This window comes from Cherax quadricarinatus, chromosome 32 (genome assembly GCF_038502225.1).
Source record: "Cherax quadricarinatus isolate ZL_2023a chromosome 32, ASM3850222v1, whole genome shotgun sequence".
NCBI classification, from domain to species: Eukaryota; Metazoa; Arthropoda; class Malacostraca; order Decapoda; family Parastacidae; genus Cherax; species Cherax quadricarinatus.
In genome coordinates, this window is record NC_091323.1 from 33,114,362 (window position 1) to 33,131,861 (window position 17,500).

The 17,500-nt window shown below is 47.0% G+C and overlaps 1 protein-coding gene across 1 annotated transcript in view; it reads right to left on the reverse strand.

The window, feature by feature from the left end:
• LOC138853516 (uncharacterized) overlaps positions 1-17,500 on the reverse strand; it is a 184,775-nt gene that overhangs the window by 52,433 nt on the left and 114,842 nt on the right. The window contains exon 2 of the mRNA XM_070090621.1: positions 13,336-13,510. Within this exon, the coding sequence (XP_069946722.1) occupies positions 13,336-13,510 (175 nt within the window). The remainder of the gene's footprint in view (positions 1-13,335; positions 13,511-17,500) is intronic.

Below are 17,500 nucleotides of genomic sequence, written 5' to 3' on the forward strand. Positions count from 1 at the left end.
GCCCATGCTAGGCAGTTCGAACTCACAGCACTGCTGGCCCATGCTAGGCAGGTCACACTCACAGCATTGCTGCACTGCTGACCCATGCTAGGCAGTTTGCGCTCACACCTCACGCATTTCTCATTCACGTATGTGTCACTGCCCCTCACATACCGAGGGAAAGTGATTCAATCCCCGGCATGGGTGGGAACACTGGGCATGTTTCCTTACACCTGCTGTCCCTGTTCACCTAACAGTAAGTAGGTACCTGGGTGTTGACTGTTGTGGGTCGAATCCTGGGGGGGGGGTAGTATACTATAGACAGTGCTGCACTTTATAGTGAATAATCTATTTCTACAAGTACTTTACGTGCAGCCAGCAGCAACAGCCTGGTTGATCAGGCTCTGATCCACCAGGAGGCCTGGTCACAGACCGGGCCGTGGGGGCGTTGACCCCCGGAACTCTCTCCAGGTAAACTCCAGGTAAACAGCTTAAACAGCTCATAGCTGACATCAATGACATCAAATTAGGTCAATTTTTGTCCCAGGATGCGACCCACACCAGTCGACTAACACCCAGGTACCCGACTGCTAGGTGAACATGGACAGCAGGTATCTTATGGAAACACTCCCTAATAAACAAGATAACAGCACTTAACCTGCAAATGAAATGAGGAAGGATAACAAGTCTAAAATTATGTGTAAAAATAACCTAACGTAAACCAGACGCTGAATCTCTTGTTTACGTCTGATTGTGTTCCACTGGAAGCCAATGTTGCGTCTTGGATGTCATCTGTCCCTTTATCCAAGCTATCCCTCCATCCTAGAGACCAGAGACCATGCCAGAGAACCTGCCGGAGACCAGAGACCATTCCAGTGACCCAGAAACCATACCAGAGACCAGAAACCATACCAGAGACCATCCTAAGGAGCACTAGCGTCCCTAGCACCTCCCAGACGGGGCGAGAAAGTGAGATGGTTGGATATAGGTTACTCTTCCTAACTCCCTCACTCACTCTCTCTCCCTCCCTCCCTCCCTACATCTCTCCTTCCCTCCTTCACATGGAACCCAAGGAGCATTCTGACCCGTTTAGACCAGCACAGTAGGGTCGACAGTCGTCTGGCTGGGGATGTTGGAAAGCACTTTCTTGACCCTCTCAGAGCACCAGTCAATTTTTTTCGGTCAACTTTCGTTCGCTGAGAAATTTTTTGACCGTAGGCGGGTTGTGCCTGGCGTTTGTTGCTTGTAGCTTGAATACATGTGTGGCCAAAGATAATGCGCATGTGGCCAAAGATAATACATAGGAGGTCAGAGTGAGAATACATAGTGTTTTTAGGAAGATTTCCGTATACATGACCCAAGAGAGGTTATAATACCGTCAGATTCAGGGCTACAACAGTCAAGAGATTCAGGGCTGCAACAGTCAAGAGATTCAGGGCTACAACAGAGATTCAGGACTACAACAGTCAAGAGATTCAGGGCTACAACATAGATTCAAGGCTACAACAGAGATTCAGGACTACAACATAGATTCAGGACTACAACATAGATTCAGGACTACAACATAGTTTCAGGACTACAACATAGTTTCAGGGCTACAACTAATACAACCTGCCACTTAGGCCGTGTATTTACACAATATTTAACACAATAATGCCCTAAATAGGTTGGTTAATGGGGTTTAAAGTCTACCACACGAGGGTCGTTAAGGCTGCATGTCACCTGTTCACCACCAGTCAAAATTACTTTAAACCCTAAAATAGTGATTAGTTCACGTTAATACCTTAAATAGGGATCAAAGTATACTCATATATACACCGAGAAACATACTCCTCACGTCCAAAATCACAAAGATATAACCAGATAATCACAGGAAGAACAATGGAGATAACAATGAACAGGAACCATATAGTTAGATAGATAAATAGATAGATATTAATTCTGATTAAGGTTCACAACGGCTTAAGTCTCATTTGCTTTCGTACCAGGGTTCGTAATGACGTACCAGGATTCGTAATGCTGTACCAGGGTTAGTAATGCTGTATCAGGGTTAGTAATGCTATACCAGGGTTAGTAATGCTATACCAGGATTCGTAATGCTGTACCAGGTTTAGTAATGCATTACCAGGGTTAGTAATGCCCAACCAGAGTTAATAATGCTGTACCAGGGTTCATAATGCCGTACCAGGATTCGTAATGCATTACCAAGATTCCCAATGCTGTATCAGGGTTCGTAATGCAGTACCAGGTTCGTAATGCTGTACCAGGTTCGTAATGCTGTACCAGGTTCGTAATGCTGTACCAGGTTCGTAATGCTGTACCAGGGTTCGTAATGCAGTACCAAGGTTGGTGTACGTCTGTCACAGACAAGAGTTTGTCAACAACTGGAGGACGAGGTTCGTCCCCCCGTGATACAGTGAGGTAAGGATTCACTTGCGCTTCACTCAGAAAACGAGTCCTTGAACTTCGATCATGTTTGGTTCGGTGAATAAATGGTTCTCTCACGTCCGGTTCAGAAAATGTTTCTGGTAGTGGACCGGGCCGCGGGGGCGTTAACCCCCCGGAACACCCTCAAGGTATCGTAAGAAGAAAAAGGATTGAATTTTATGTCTGGTTCGGAAGAGGGTTTGTTTACAGAGGGTTTACCAGTTCCAGGAGATGGTTCGTTAACGTCTGAATCAGTGGTAGATGGTTCGTTAACGTCTGAATCAGTGGTAGATGGCTCGTTAGCGTCTGAATCAGTGGCAGATGGCTCGTTAGCGTCTGAATCAGTGGTAGATGGCTCGCTAGCGTCTGAATCAGTGGCAGATGGCTCGTTAGCGTCTGAATCAGTGGCAGATGGCTCGTTAGCGTCTGAATCAATGGCAGATGGCTCGTTAGCGTCTGAATCAATGGAAGATAGTTCGTTAGCGTCTGAATCAATGGCAGATGGCTCGTTAGCGGCTGAATCAGTGGCAGATGGCTCGTTAGCGTCTGAATCAGTGGCAGATGGCTCGTTAGCGTCTGAATCAATGGCAGATGGCTCGTTAGCGTCTGAATCAATGGAACATAGTTCGTTAGCGTCTGAATCAATGGCAGATGGCTCGTTAGCGGCTGAATCAGTGGCAGATGGCTCGTTAGCGTCTGAATCAGTAGTAGATGGCTCGTTAGCGTCTGAATCAGTGGCAGATGGCTCGTTAGCGTCTGAATCAGTGGCAGATGGCTCGTTAGCGTCTGAATAAATGGAAGATGGTTCGTTAGCGTCTGAGTAAGTGGCAGATGGCGCGTTAGCGTCTGAATCAATGGAAGATGGTTCGTTAGCGTCTGAATCAGTGGCAGATGGCTCGTTAGCGTCTGAATCAGTGGCAGATGGCTCGTTAGCGTCTGAATCAATGGAAGATGGTTCGTTAGCGTCTGAGTAAGTGGCAGATGGCTCGTTAGCGTCTGAATCAATGGAAGATGGTTCGTTAGCGTCTGAATCAGTGGCAGATGGCTCGTTAGCGTCTGAATCAATGGAAGATGGTTCGTTAGCGTCTGAATCAGTGGCAGATGGCTCGTTAGCGTCTGAATCAATGGAAGATGGCTCGTTAGCGTCTGAATCAGTGGCAGATGGCTCGTTAGCGTCTGAATCAATGGAAGATGGTTCGTTATCATCCGAATCAAATCAAATCAAATCAAAATGTTCATATCCTTGTAGAGCTTATAATGTGGGGTTTACATATCACAAAATATTAATTACAAGGAAGGCCATTAGCAGGCCTAGGCATTTCGGGCAGACTAATGCTAATTCTTACTCTATATTGAAATAGGTATATTTGAACATACATTATTATATGCATACGTAGATATGTACCTAGTTAGGTACATACATAATTAGCTTTATAATAGTGACTTAGTACAATCATTTAATATTACAAGTGATGATATTGTGATACATTGTTACTATTGAAGCTCATATGTTGGGCAGATGGTTCATTAACGTCCGAATCAGTGGCAGATGGTTCGTCAACGTCCGAAACAGTGGCAGATGGTTCGTCAACGTCCGAAACAGTGACAGATGGTTCGTCAACGTCCGAAACAGTGGCAGATGGTTCGTCAACGTCCGAAACAGTGACAGATGGTTCGTCAACGTCCGAAACAGTGGCAGATGGTTCGTCAACGTCCGAAACAGTGGCAGATGGTTCATCAACGTCCGAAACAGTGGCAGATGGTTCGTCAACGTCCGAAACAGTGGCAGATGGTTCTTCAACGTCTGAATCAGTGGTAGGTGGTTCGTCAACGTCCGAATCAGTGGAAGATGGTTCGTTAACGTCCGAAACAGTGGCAGATGGTTCATCAACGTCCGAAACAGTGGCAGATGGTTCGTCAACGTCCGAAACAGTGGCAGATGGTTCTTCAACGTCTGAATCAGTGGTAGGTGGTTCGTCAACGTCCGAATCAGTGGAAGATGGTTCGTTAACGTCCGAAACAGTGGCAGATGGTTCGTCAACGTCCGAAACAGTGGCAGATGGTTCGTCAACGTCCGAAACAGTGGCAGATGGTTCGTTGTTACAAAAAACGCGATTCTAAAAGCTTAGAGATCTCCAGTGAATACTAGAAAGGACTGCCCTTCTAGCATCCAGCCTGTTACTGGGTTTTCGTAACAAGTAGTCAGTATCCTTGTCCAATTATCCATTAGAACCAGTATTATTCAATAGCGCTTTAGGATTACAACTGGTAGGCTACTAACTAGAGAAATTAAAATTTAATAAATTTATTAAGTCTAGAGGTATATTATCAAAGTAAATTAAATCACAGCAATCAAAATAAAATCAATCTCTCGAGTTCAATATTATTGTGCTGTTAATGTACCTGACGGTACTTAAGAATTATAAATGTGATATGTGCTTTCAGCACAATAATATTGAACTCGAGAGATTGATTTTATTTTGATTGATGTGATTTAATTTACTTTGATAATATACCTCTAGACAACTTATAGACTTAATAAATTTATTAAATTTTAATTTCTCTAGTTAGTAGCCTACCAGTTGTAATCCTAAAGCGCTATTGAACCATACTGAATTTGAATGGATAATTGGATAAGGATACTGACTACTTGTTACGAAAACCCAGTAACAGGCTGGATGCTAGAAGGGCAGTCCTTTCTAGTATTCACTGGAGATCTCTAAGCTTTTAGAATCGCGTTTTTTGTAACATTCGTCAACGTCCGAAACAGTGGCAGATGGTTCGTCAACGTCCGAATCAGTGGAAGATGGTTCGTCAACGTCTGAATCAGTGGGAGACGGTTCGTCAACGTCTGAATCAGTGGTAGACGGTTCGTCAACGTCTGAATCAATGGGAAGATCAATTCTTTACGTCTGAATCAGGGGAGGAGAGATTGCTGACATCTGTTTCAGAGGCTGGAAAGGCTTCGCTACCTCTTAATACTGAGGGAAACTTTCGTTTACGTCAGGTTCTGAGTACTGGAAAAGCGCATTATATCACCAACTGTTATTTGGCATCCGTCTGTGTACTAACCATAGCCTAACACACACACACACACACACACATATATATATATATATATATATATATGTATATATATGTATATATATATATATATATATATATATATATATATATATATATATATATATATATATATATATATATATATATATATATGTGTGTGTGTGTGTGTGTGTGTGGAGAGGATGCTTTAGACTTCACGTGGGGCCGCATAGAGATGTGAATTTAGAATCAGGTATGTGGCAGGTGTGGAATATGTCGGAGGCGTGAAAGACAGGTGTGCGGCAGGTGAAAAACAGCTGTAATAATATAAGAATGTTAGTAAGAGGCACAAACGAGGAAATTCAACTTTAAGAAATAGTGGTAGAAGTTGTGGTTGAGGGAGAGAGAGTTGCTGGCGATTGTGGTTGGTGGTGGATTGTGGTTGGTGGTGGTGGTTAGGGAGGAAAAGTGTGTGTGTGTGTGTGAGTGTGTGTGTGTGTGTGTGTGTGTGTGTGTGTGTGTTGGAAGGAGGTCAGAGGCAGGTCTTCCCTACTCCAATACTAGTGAAACATCCCTCACTCCCTCCCTCCAGACTCTCTTCTACTCTCTCTTTCTCTGCTCCCCCCCCCCATCATCCACGTGTGCTGTACATGTCCCTTTCTACCCCTTTTCTCTCTTCCTTCCTTCCTTCCTCCTCCCTTTTTTATGTTTCCTCTTCCATCCCTCGTACCTTATTCCCCTCCCTCTCTCCTTCCCTCCCTCCATCTATCCTAAACAAGATAGATGGAAGTGCTCTATACTGGGTTAAGAGAGAAAACTATAGAGATTCCTTTCTACATGAAGAGTGATTAAAGATGCGCGAAACAGCGTAAATATTATCAGAACGTTTCGCTCAAGAGCTTGGTGTCAATAAGACTTTTATCAAGTTTATATCTATCTATCTGTCCATATATATATATATATATATATATATATATATATATATATATATATATATATATATATGAGAGAGAGAGAGTATTTCTCTAACTATAGAATTTACTTAAGGTGTGACTGTTATCATGTACTTTCTATGGGCCAGGTGCCAGGTACCAGGAACCATGGGCCAGGTACCAGGCCCAATGGGATAGGTACCGGGTACCATGGACCAGGTACCAGGTACCATGGGCCAGGTGCCAGGTACCATGGGACAGATGCTATGTACCATGGGCCAGGTGCCAGGTACCATGGGCCAGGTACCAGGAACCATGGGCCAGGTACCAGGCCCCATGGGATAGGTACCGGGTACCATGGGCCAGGTACCAGGTACCATGGGCCAGGTGCCAGGTACCATGGGCCAGGTGCCAGGTACCATGGGGCAGGTGCCAGGTAACATAGGCCAGGTACCATGGGCTAGGTGCCAGGTACCATGGGCCAGGTACCAGGTACCATGGGCCAGGTATCAGGTACCATGGGCCAGGTGCCAGGTACCATGGGCCAGGTGCCAGGTACCATGGGCCAGGTGCCAGGTACCATGGGCCAGGTGCCAGGTACCATGGGCCAGGTGCCAGGTACCATGGGCCAGGTGCCAGATACCATGGGCCAGGTGCCAGGTACCATGGGCCAGGTGCCAGGTACCATGAGCCAGGTGCCAGGTACCATGGGCCAGGTACCAGGTACCATGGGCCAGGTACCATGGGCCAGGTGCCAGGTACCATGGGCCAGGTGCCAGGTAGCATGGGCCAGGTACCAGGTACCACGGGAAAGGTGCCAGGTACCATGGGCCAGGTACCAGGTACCATTGGCCAGGTGCCAGTTACCATGGGCCAGGTGCCAGGTACCATAGGCCAGGCGCCAGATACCATGGGCCAGTTGCCAGGTACCATGGGCCAGGTGCCAGGTACCATGGGCCAGGTGCCAGGTACCATGGGCCAGGTGCCAGGTACCATGGGCCAGGTGCCAGATACCATGGGCCAAGTGCCAGGTACCATGGGCCAGGTGCCAGGTACCATGAGCCAGGTGCCAGGTGCCATGGGCCAGGTGCCAGGTACCATGGGCCAGGTGCCAGGTACCATGGGCCAGGTGCCAGGTACCATGGGCCAGGTGCCAGGTACCATGGGCCAGGTGCCAGATACCATGGGCCAGGTGCCAGGTACCATGGGCCAGGTGCCAGGTACCATGAGCCAGGTACCATGGGCCAGGTACCAGGTACCATGGGCCAGGTACCAGGTACCATGGGCCAGGTACCAGGTACCATGGGCCAGGTGCCAGATACCATGGGCCAGGTACCATGGGCCAGGTGCCAGGTACCATTGGCCAGGTGCCAGGTACCATGGGCCAGGTGCCAGGTACCATAGGCCAGGCGCCAGATACCATGGGCCAGGTGCCAGGTACCATGGACCAGGTGTCAGGTACCATGGGCCAGGTACCAGGTACCATGGGCCAGGTGCCAGGTACCATGGGCCAGGTGTCAGGTACCATGGGCCAGGCGCCAGGTACCATGGGCCAGGTGCCAGGTACCATGGGCTAGGTGCCAGGTACCATGGGCCAGGTGCCAGGTGCCATGGGCCAGGTGCCAGGTACCATGGGCCAGGTGCCAGGTACCATGGGCCAGGTACCAGGTACCATGGGACAGGTGCCAGGTACCATGGGCCAGGTGCCAGGTACCATGGGCCAGGTGCCAGGTACCATGGGCCAGGTGCCAGGTACCATGGGCCAGGTACCATGGGCCAGGTGCCAGGTACCATGGGCCAGGTGCCAGGTACCATGGGCCAGGTGCCAGGTACCATGGACCAGGTGCCCGGTCCCATGGGCCTGGTGCCAGGTACCATGGGCCAGGTGCCAGGTACCATGGGCCAGGTGCCAGGTACCATGGGCCAGGTGCCAGGTACCATGGACCAGGTGCCAGGTACCATGGGCCAGGTGCCAGGTACCATGGGCCAGGTGCCAGGTACCATGGGCCAGGTGCCAGGTACCATGGGACAGGTGCCAGGTACCATGGGCCAGGTGCCAGGTACCATGGGCCAGGTGCCAGGTACCATGGGCCAGGTGCCAGGTACCATGGGCCAGGTGCCAGGTACCATGGGCCAGGTGCCAGGTACCATGGACCAGGTGCCAGGTACCATGGGCCAGGTGCCAGGTACCATGGGCCAGGTGCCAGGTACCATGGGCCAGGTGCCAGGTACCATGGGCCAGGTGCCAGGTACCATGGGCCAGGTGCCAGGTACCATGGGCCAGGTGCCAGGTACCATGGGCCAGGTGCCAGGTGCCATGGGCCAGGTGCCAGGTACCATGGACCAGGTGCCAGATACCATGGGCCAGGTGCCAGGTACCATGGGCCAGGTGCCAAATAATGAAAGTATTGTGGTACAGTGACAAGCAAAGTCGCCAGTGTATTAAAAACGTCAGTGTGTGTGGAGGGAGGGAGGGAGGGATGGAGGATGGAGTGATGGGCAGGGATGGAGGATGGAGTGATGGGCAGGGATGGAGGATGGAGGGATGGGCAGGGAGGGAGGATGGAGTGGGCATCGGACAACTCTCCCTGCTGGGGTATGTGGGCCAAACACTGCCCATGGTATAGTGAAACTGTCTGGCCCATGTCTGTACTACGACTCTCTCTCTCTCTCTCTCTCTCTCTCTTTCTCTCTCTCTCTCTCTCTCTCTCTCTCTCTCTCTCTCATAAAATGCGCATTGTTTTAGTGTTTTGTTCATTAATTTCGTTCACTCTGTTCATAGTCAAAACAAAAATTTTGAAATTCCTTCCACAAGAGTACAAGGGGGTACATGGGAGTACGAGGGAGTACATGAGAGCACATGAGAGTACGAGGGAGTACATGGGAGTATATTGGAGTACATAGCAGTATACTGGAGTACATAACAGTATATTTGAGTACATGGGAATATATAGTAGTACATGTAAGAACATAAGGGTATGTGGAGTACATGATAGTACATGAAAGTACAAGGGAGTACATGGGAACGACAAACACCAAAGTACTCTGACGTCCACACACCGCCGAGGCTATCTATTACTATCTGTTTTAATGACTATCATGCATTATCTAGGCGCGTGAGTCAAGGATGGTAAATCAGAAGGCTCTCTCTCTATCCTCCACTTCCACTCTCCGTGTATGAACCGAGCCTCGAGTACTGAGCGCCAGTGTGCAGCCCTCGACTAACAAAAAAGGGAACAGACTGGAGACAATCTAGAAATTAGCAACCTGACTGGTGCCGGATTGAACAAATGGAACAAATGGTACAAATGGAATCAGTACAGCTCTGAGAGTATACACACAGTCTGCCGTACTCTCTGGATAGTCCGTACAGGTGGTACAATACACAACATACAGACCTTGTCTGGTACAATACACATTATACACACCTTGTCTGGTACAATACACAGTATACACACCTTGTCTGGTACAATACACAGTATACACACCTTGTCTGGTACAATACACAGTATACACACCTTGTCTGGTACAATACACACGTCTTGGGGACGTGTGAAAGAGGATCCAGTAGCACTCTACCTACCTACCTCCTCAGGATGCTACTGGATCCTCTTCCTTATATTCCCAAGATGCTTTTTTGGGCCCCAGTTTTATACCTTATGTCACAGATGGTGTTATGTTCGTGGATTTATATAACTCAAGGAGACTCTTTGAACACCACTTCCAGCTCTCATCACACAAAATAAGAGCTTGGCTTTGTGGATTAAACAAGAACCCCTTGGACTAGACCTGTAGATCAACAGTAGAATTTTGGGGGCTTACAACTTTAGGGGCCCGAGTTCGATCCCCGGGTTGGTCGAGACGTATGTGCAAGCTTCCTTGCATACGTTGCCCATGTGCACCTAGGTGGTAAATATGCATCTGGGTGTTAGGTATGTGTTATAGGCGGCATCCTCAGGTAAGTATGCTGCCAAATACAGAGAAAGGCATATATTGATTTAAGCTGAGGTAGGATAACTGTGCTGAGTTAAAATAAGCTAAGGCAGGATAACAGATTATTTAACATAAACTATTGTTGAAAATGGTACAAAATACAGACAAGGTGAAGATTAAGACACACGTACAACAGCTCTGTGGAGCTGAACTCTTCTCCAGGCTGAGTGACTGACCACCTTGCTCCAGACCATGGAGCTGAACTCTTCTCCAGGCTGAGGGACTGACCACCTTGCTCCAGACCATGGAGCTGAACTCTTCTCCAGGCTGAGGGACTGACCACCTTGCTCCAGACCATGGAGCTGAACTCTTCTCCAGGCTGAGGGACTGACCACCTTGTTCCAGACCATGGAGCTGAGCTCTTCCAGGCTGAGGGACTGACCACCTTGTTCCAGACCATGGAGCTGAGCTCTTCTCCAGGCTGAGGGACTGACCACCTTGTTCCAGATCATGGAGCTGAACTCTTCTCCAAGCTGAGGGACTGACCACCTTGTTCCAGACCATGGAACTGAGCTCTTCTCCAGGCTGAGGGACTGACCACCTTGTTCCAGACCATGGAGCTGAGCTCTTCTCCAGGCTGAGGGACTGACCACCTTGTTCCAGACCATGGAGCTGAGCTCTTCTCCAGGCTGAGGGACTGACCACCTTGTTCCAGACCATGGAGCTGAGCTCTCCTCCAGGCTGAGGGACTGACCACCTTGTTCCAGACCATGGAACTGAGCTCTTCTCCAGGCTGAGGGACTGACCACCTTGTTCCAGACCATGGAGCTGAACTCTTCTCCAAGCTGAGGGACTGACCACCTTGTTCCAGACCATGGAACTGAGCTCTTCTCCAGGCTGAGGGACTGACCGCCTTGTTCCAGACCATGGAGCTGAGCTCTTCTCCAGGCTGAGGGACTGACCACCTTGTTCCAGACCATGGAGCTGAGCTCTTCTCCAGGCTGAGGGACTGACCACCTTGTTCCAGACCATGGAACTGAGCTCTTCTCCAGGCTGAGGGACTGACCACCTTGCTCCAGACCATAGAGCTGAGCTCTTCTCCAGGCTGAGGGACTGACCACCTTGTTCCAGACCATGGAACTGAACTCTTCTCCAGGCTGAGGGACTGACCACCTTGTTCCAGACCATGGAGCTGAGCTCTTCTCCAGGCTGAGGGACTGACCACCTTATTCCAGACCATGGAACTGAACTCTTCTCCAGGCTGAGGGACTGACCACCTTGTTCCAGACCATGGAGCTGAGCTCTTCTCCAGGCTGAGGGACTGACCACCTTGTTCCAGACCATGGAACTGAACTCTTCTCCAGGCTGAGGGACTGACCACCTTGTTCCAGACCATGGAACTGAACTCTTCTCCAGGCTGAGGGACTGACCACCTTGTTCCAGACCATGGAACTGAGCTCTTCTCCAGGCTGAGTGACTGACCACCTTGTTCCAGACCATGGAACTGAGCTCTTCTCCAGGCTGAGGGACTGACCACCTTGTTCCAGACCATGGAACTGAGCTCTTCTCCAGGCTGAGTGACTGACCACCTTGTTCCAGACCATGGAACTGAGCTCTTCTCCAGGCTGAGGGACTGACCACCTTGTTCCAGACCATGGAACTGAGCTCTTCTCCAGGCTGAGGGACTGACCACCTTGTTCCAGACCATGGAACTGAACTCTTCTCCAGGCTGAGGGACTGACCACCTTGTTCCAGACCATGGAACTGAACTCTTCTCCAGGCTGAGGGACTGACCACCTTGTTCCAGACCATGGAAATGAGCTCTTCTCCAGGCTGAGTGACTGACCACCTTGTTCCAGACCATGGAACTGAGCTCTTCTCCAGGCTGAGGGACTGACCACCTTGTTCCAGACCATGGAACTGAGCTCTTCTCCAGGCTGAGGGACTGACCACCTCAAATACTTTTTCCTCCAAGGTTGATGGACTGATGACATCATCTTTATTTCATTACTACTGTTGCCTCCTTTGTATTTGACTGAAGAAGTCTACTGTGTAGGCGAAATATTTCATCAATAAAGATACCCAACTGTTGCACATAAGAACATAAGAAAGAAGGAACAATGCAACAGGTCTACTGACCCATGCGGAGCAGGTCCATGTCCCCCCTCCCGGATTAGCCCAATGACCCACTCCCCCCGGATTAGTCCAATGACCCACCCAGTCTGGTCACCTCCACGGCACCAGACCCAGCAGCACAAGCTAGTCAGGTCCAACTCACACCCACCCACACCCACTCATGTATTTATCTAACCTATTTTTAAAACTACACAACGTTTTAGCCTCAATAACTGTACTCGGAAGTTTGTTCCACTCATCCACAACTCTATTACCAAACCAGTGCTTTCCTATATCCTTCCTGAATCTGAATTTTTCCAACTTGAAACCATTGCTGCGAGTCCTGTCTTGGCTGGAAATTTTCAGCACGCTATTTACATCCTCTTTATTTATTCCTGTTTTCCATTTATACACCTCGATCATATCCCCCCTAATTCTACGTCTTTCGAGAGAGTGCAGATTCAGGGCCTCAGTCTATCCTCATAGGGAAAATTTCTGATACATGGGATCAACTTTGTCATCCTCCTCTGTACGTTTTCCAGAGCATTTATATCCATTCTGTAATACGGTGACCAGAACTGTGCAGCATAGTCTAAATGAGGCCTAACCAAGGATATATAGAGTTGAAGAACAACCTGAGGACTTCTATTATTTATACTTCTAGATATGAAGCCAAGAATTCTGTTAGCTTTATTGCGAACACTAATGCACTGTTGTCTTGGTTTTAGATTACTGCTAACCACAACTTCTAAATCCTTTTCGCAATCCGTAATATTAAGATCTACATTATTTAGTTTATATGTGGCATGGTTATTTTCCTGTCCAACATTTAGAACTTTGCATTTGTCATGTGTCTTAATATAAGCTAGCTTAATATAGCTGTCTTGTTATTGATGTCACTGACCAGATCTGGTGAGGAAGTTGAAGCGAGCGTGTTTGCTGACGTAAGGTGAGTTCCCTGACATCATTATGGCAGAGTCAGAGTCACTGTGATAGCCACTGACATCGCTGCCTTCGTCCTCGTCTCCTACAGGTGCTCCACCATCCTCCTCTACAGCCTCCTTCAGCATCTCCAACACCTGTGAGGGAGATATGATCGAAACATGAAAGATTCTTGGTAAATAATAAAAATAATAATAATAATAATAATAATAATAATAATAATAATAATAATAATAATAATAATAATAATTTTTACTTGTACAAGTACATAATATAACTTATACATACCATAGCTGACATTAATGACATACGACTTTATAGAAAGGCCCTGGTTATGCAGAGCATTTCTGGCAAATTAGGTCAGTTTTGTCCCCAGGATGCGACCTATACCAGTCGACTAACACCCAGGTACTTATTTTCTGCTAGGTAAACATGGACAGTAGGTACCTTAAGGAAAGACGTCCCAATGTTTCCACCCGTACCGGGGATCGAACCACAGACCTCGGTGTGTTAGCTGAGTGCGCTACCAGCCAGCTACGAGACACCATAGTATGTGTGTGTGTGAAATCTTACCTTATGAAGCAACGATCATGTACACAACATGAATCACCCATTGCAAAAATGTTTATTGCATGACTGAGTGCAGGAGCGAGCGAGGCGTCTTATTCAATATTGAGTGATTCTGTCTCGCTTCCGGTACGTGACTGTGACGGCGGTGCCGCCGCTGCCAGAGCGCACGATGCTCTCCTACGTCTGGCAGGCAATTTATCACTCTTCTTAAAAACGCTAATTTTCTCACAATGTTCCCAGTTTATCAAACCCAACAGACGTTAACAGACAAAGGCTGTCTTCTGTATTGTAGGTCAGGTTAGGTTAGACGAGGTTAGGTTAGGTTAGGTCAGGAAAGGTTAGGTTAGGTTAGTTTAGGAAAGGTTAGGTTAGGTTAGGTTAGGTTAGGTTAGGTTAGGTTAGGTTAGGTCAGGAAAGGTTAGGTTAGGTTAGTTTAGGAAAGGTTAGGTTAGGTTAGGTTAGGTCAGGAAAGGTTAGGTTAGGTTAGTTTAGGAAAGGTTAGGTTAGGTTAGGTTAGGTCAGGAAAGGTTACGTTAGGTTAGTTTAGGAAAGGTTAGGTTAGGTTAGGTTAGGTCAGGGAAGGTTAGGTTAGGTTAGGTTAGGTTGGGCAAGGTTAAGTTAGGTTAGGTTAGGTTAGGTTAGGATAGGCTAGGTTAGGCAAGGTTAAGTTAGGTTAGGTTAGGTTAGGTTAGGCAAGGTTAAGTTAGGTTAGGTTAGGTTAGGTTAGGTTAGGTTAGGCTAGGTTAGGCAAGGTTAGGTTAGGTTAGGTTAGGCTAGGTTAGGCAAGGTTAGGTTAGGTTAGGTTAGGTTAGGTTAGGCTAGGTTAGGCAAGGTTAGGTTAGGTTAGGTTAGGGAAGGTTAAGTTAGGTTAGGTTAGGGAAGGTTAGGTTAGGTTAGGTTAGGTTAGGTTAGGGAAGGTTAAGTTAGGTTAGGTTAGGGAAGGTTAGGTTAGGTTAGGGAAGGTTAGGTTAGGTTAGGTTAGGGAAGGTTAGGTTAGGTTAGGTTAGGTTAGGTTAGGTTAGGTTAGGTTAGGTTAGGTTAGGTTAGGTTAGGTTAGGTTAGGTTAGGTTAGGTTAGGTTAGGTTAGGTTAGGTTAGGTTAGGTTAGGTTAGGTTAGGTTAGGTTAGGTTAGGTTAGGTTAGGTTAGGTTAGGTTAGGTTAGGCAAGGTTAGGTTAGGTTAGGTTAGGTTAGGTTAGGTTAGGTTAGGTTAGGTTAGGTTAGGTTAGGTTAGGTTAGGTTAGGTTAGGTTAGGTTAGGTTAGGTTAGGTTAGGTTAGGTTAGGGAAGGTTAGGTTAGGTTAGGTTAGGTTAGGTTAGGTTAGGTTAGGTTAAGTTAGGTTAGGTTAGGTTCGGTTAGGTTAGGTTAGGTTAGGTTAGGTTAGGTTAGGTTAGGTTAGGTTAGGTTAGGTTAGGTTAGGTTAGGTTAGGTTAGGTTAGGTTAGGTTAGGTTAGGTTAGGTTAGGTTAGGTTAGGTTAGGTTAGGTTAGGTTAGGTTAGGTTAGGTTAGGTTAGGTTAGGTTAGGTTAGGTTAGGTTAGGTTAGGTTAGGTTAGGTTAGGTTAGGTTAGGTTAGGTTAGGTTAGGTTAGGTTAGGTTAGGTTAGGTTAGGTTAGGTTAGGTTAGGTTAGGTTAGGTTAGGTTAGGTTAGGTTAGGTTAGGTTAGGTTAGGTTAGGTTAGGTTAGGTTAGGTTAGGTTAGGTTAGGTTAGGTTAGGTTAGGTTAGGTTAGGTTAGGTTAGGTTCGGTTAGGTTAGGTTAGGTTAGGTTAGGTTAGGGAAGGTTAAGTTAGGTTAGGTTAGGTTAGGTTAGGTTAGGTTAGGTTAGGTTAGGTTAGGTTAGGTTAGGTTAGGTTAGGTTAGGTTAGGTTAGGTTAGGTTAGGTTAGGTTAGGTTAGGTTAGGTTAGGTTAGGTTAGGTTAGGTTAGGTTAGGTTAGGTTAGGTTAGGTTAGGTTCGGTTAGGTTAGGTTAGGTTAGGTTAGGTTAGGTTAGGTTAGGTTAGGTTAGGTTAGGTTAGGTTAGGTTAGGTTAGGTTAGGTTAGGTTAGGTTAGGTTCGGTTCGGTTCGGTTCGGTTAGGTTAGGTTAGGTTAGGTTAGGTTAGGTTAGGTTAGGTTAGGTTAGGTTAGGTTAGGTTAGGTTAGGTTAGGTTAGGTTAGGTTAGGTTCGGTTAGGTTAGGTTAGGTTAGGTTAGGTTGGCTTACATATTTTATTTTTTTAACACATCGGCCGATTCCCACCAAGGCAAGGTGGCCCACCAAGGCAAGGTGGCCCACCAAGGCAAGGTGGCCCACCAAGGCAAGGTGGCCCACCAAGGCAGGGTGGCCCACCAAGGACACGATTAAATACGTGAAACATTAAATGTACACACTTACCAGTGTTGTACATGGGAGTACACTAAAGTACATGAGAGGACATGGGAGCACAACACAGAAGGACATGGGAGTATATAGGAGCGACGGATAACAGGAAACTTGGACAGTAAACACTGGTAATATGCGCAGACATGAATTATCATCATCTGACTAGATTAAGAAGTATGTTGTATTATCTAGGTGTGTGCTAGACGAGGATAGTTGGGCAGAGTTGTCAGAGTCGAGGCTGAGTGGGTATCCAGGCCCTACCATGCTTTTGTGGGTGCAGTGGTCGAGTCATAGCTCCTGGCCCTGCCTCTAGATTACCGTAGGTTATCCTACGCTCAAAACAGTCCCATACAATATTCTTAAACCCTAAACAGAACGTTACACCTAGGTGTTAGTGCACTTAAGATCACATAAAGCTTAAATATAATAATAAATATAATAATAATAATAATAATAATAATAATAATAATAATAATAATAATAATAATATTTATTTCTACAAGTACATGATACAACTTATACAGACCATAGCTGACACCCATGACATACTGGTATATAGAAAGCCCCTGGGTATGCAGTGCATTTCCAGCAAATTAGGTCAATTTTGTCCCCAGGATGCGACCCACATCAGTCGACTAACACCCAGGTACCTACTTACTGCTAGGTAAACACTAGCACACCTAGCTTGTTACATTAGCACACCTGGATGTAACACCACACCTGGTTCAACAAAGGGTAGGTTCAAACTGTGACACGTGCAGTTCAGAGGTTCATGGCTAAACCACTCACGTGAACTCTGGCCTTGATAGTTCACTACTCTCTCTCTCTCTCTCTCTCTCTCTCTCTCTCTCTCTCTCTCTCTCTCTCTCTCTCTCTCTCTCTCTCTCTCTCTCTCTCTCTCTCTCTCTCTCTCTCTCTCTCTCTCTCTCTCTCTCTGTCTCTTTCTCTCTCTCTCTCTCTCTCTCTCTCAGGATAGGCAGACATGGAATGGGATTAGTGATGTAGAGAAAGAATTCAATGCAAAGAGAGTTGAATGAGAGAAAGAGAATAGAAAGAGAGAGAGAGAGAAGAAAGAAGAAGAAAGAAGAGAGAAGAAGAAAGAAGAGAGAGATATATGAAGGAAAAAACAAAAACGTGATCTTCAGAGCCTCAAACTGGTTAATTAATAGAGGTTTGAAGACTATCTACTACGCGAGGGTCA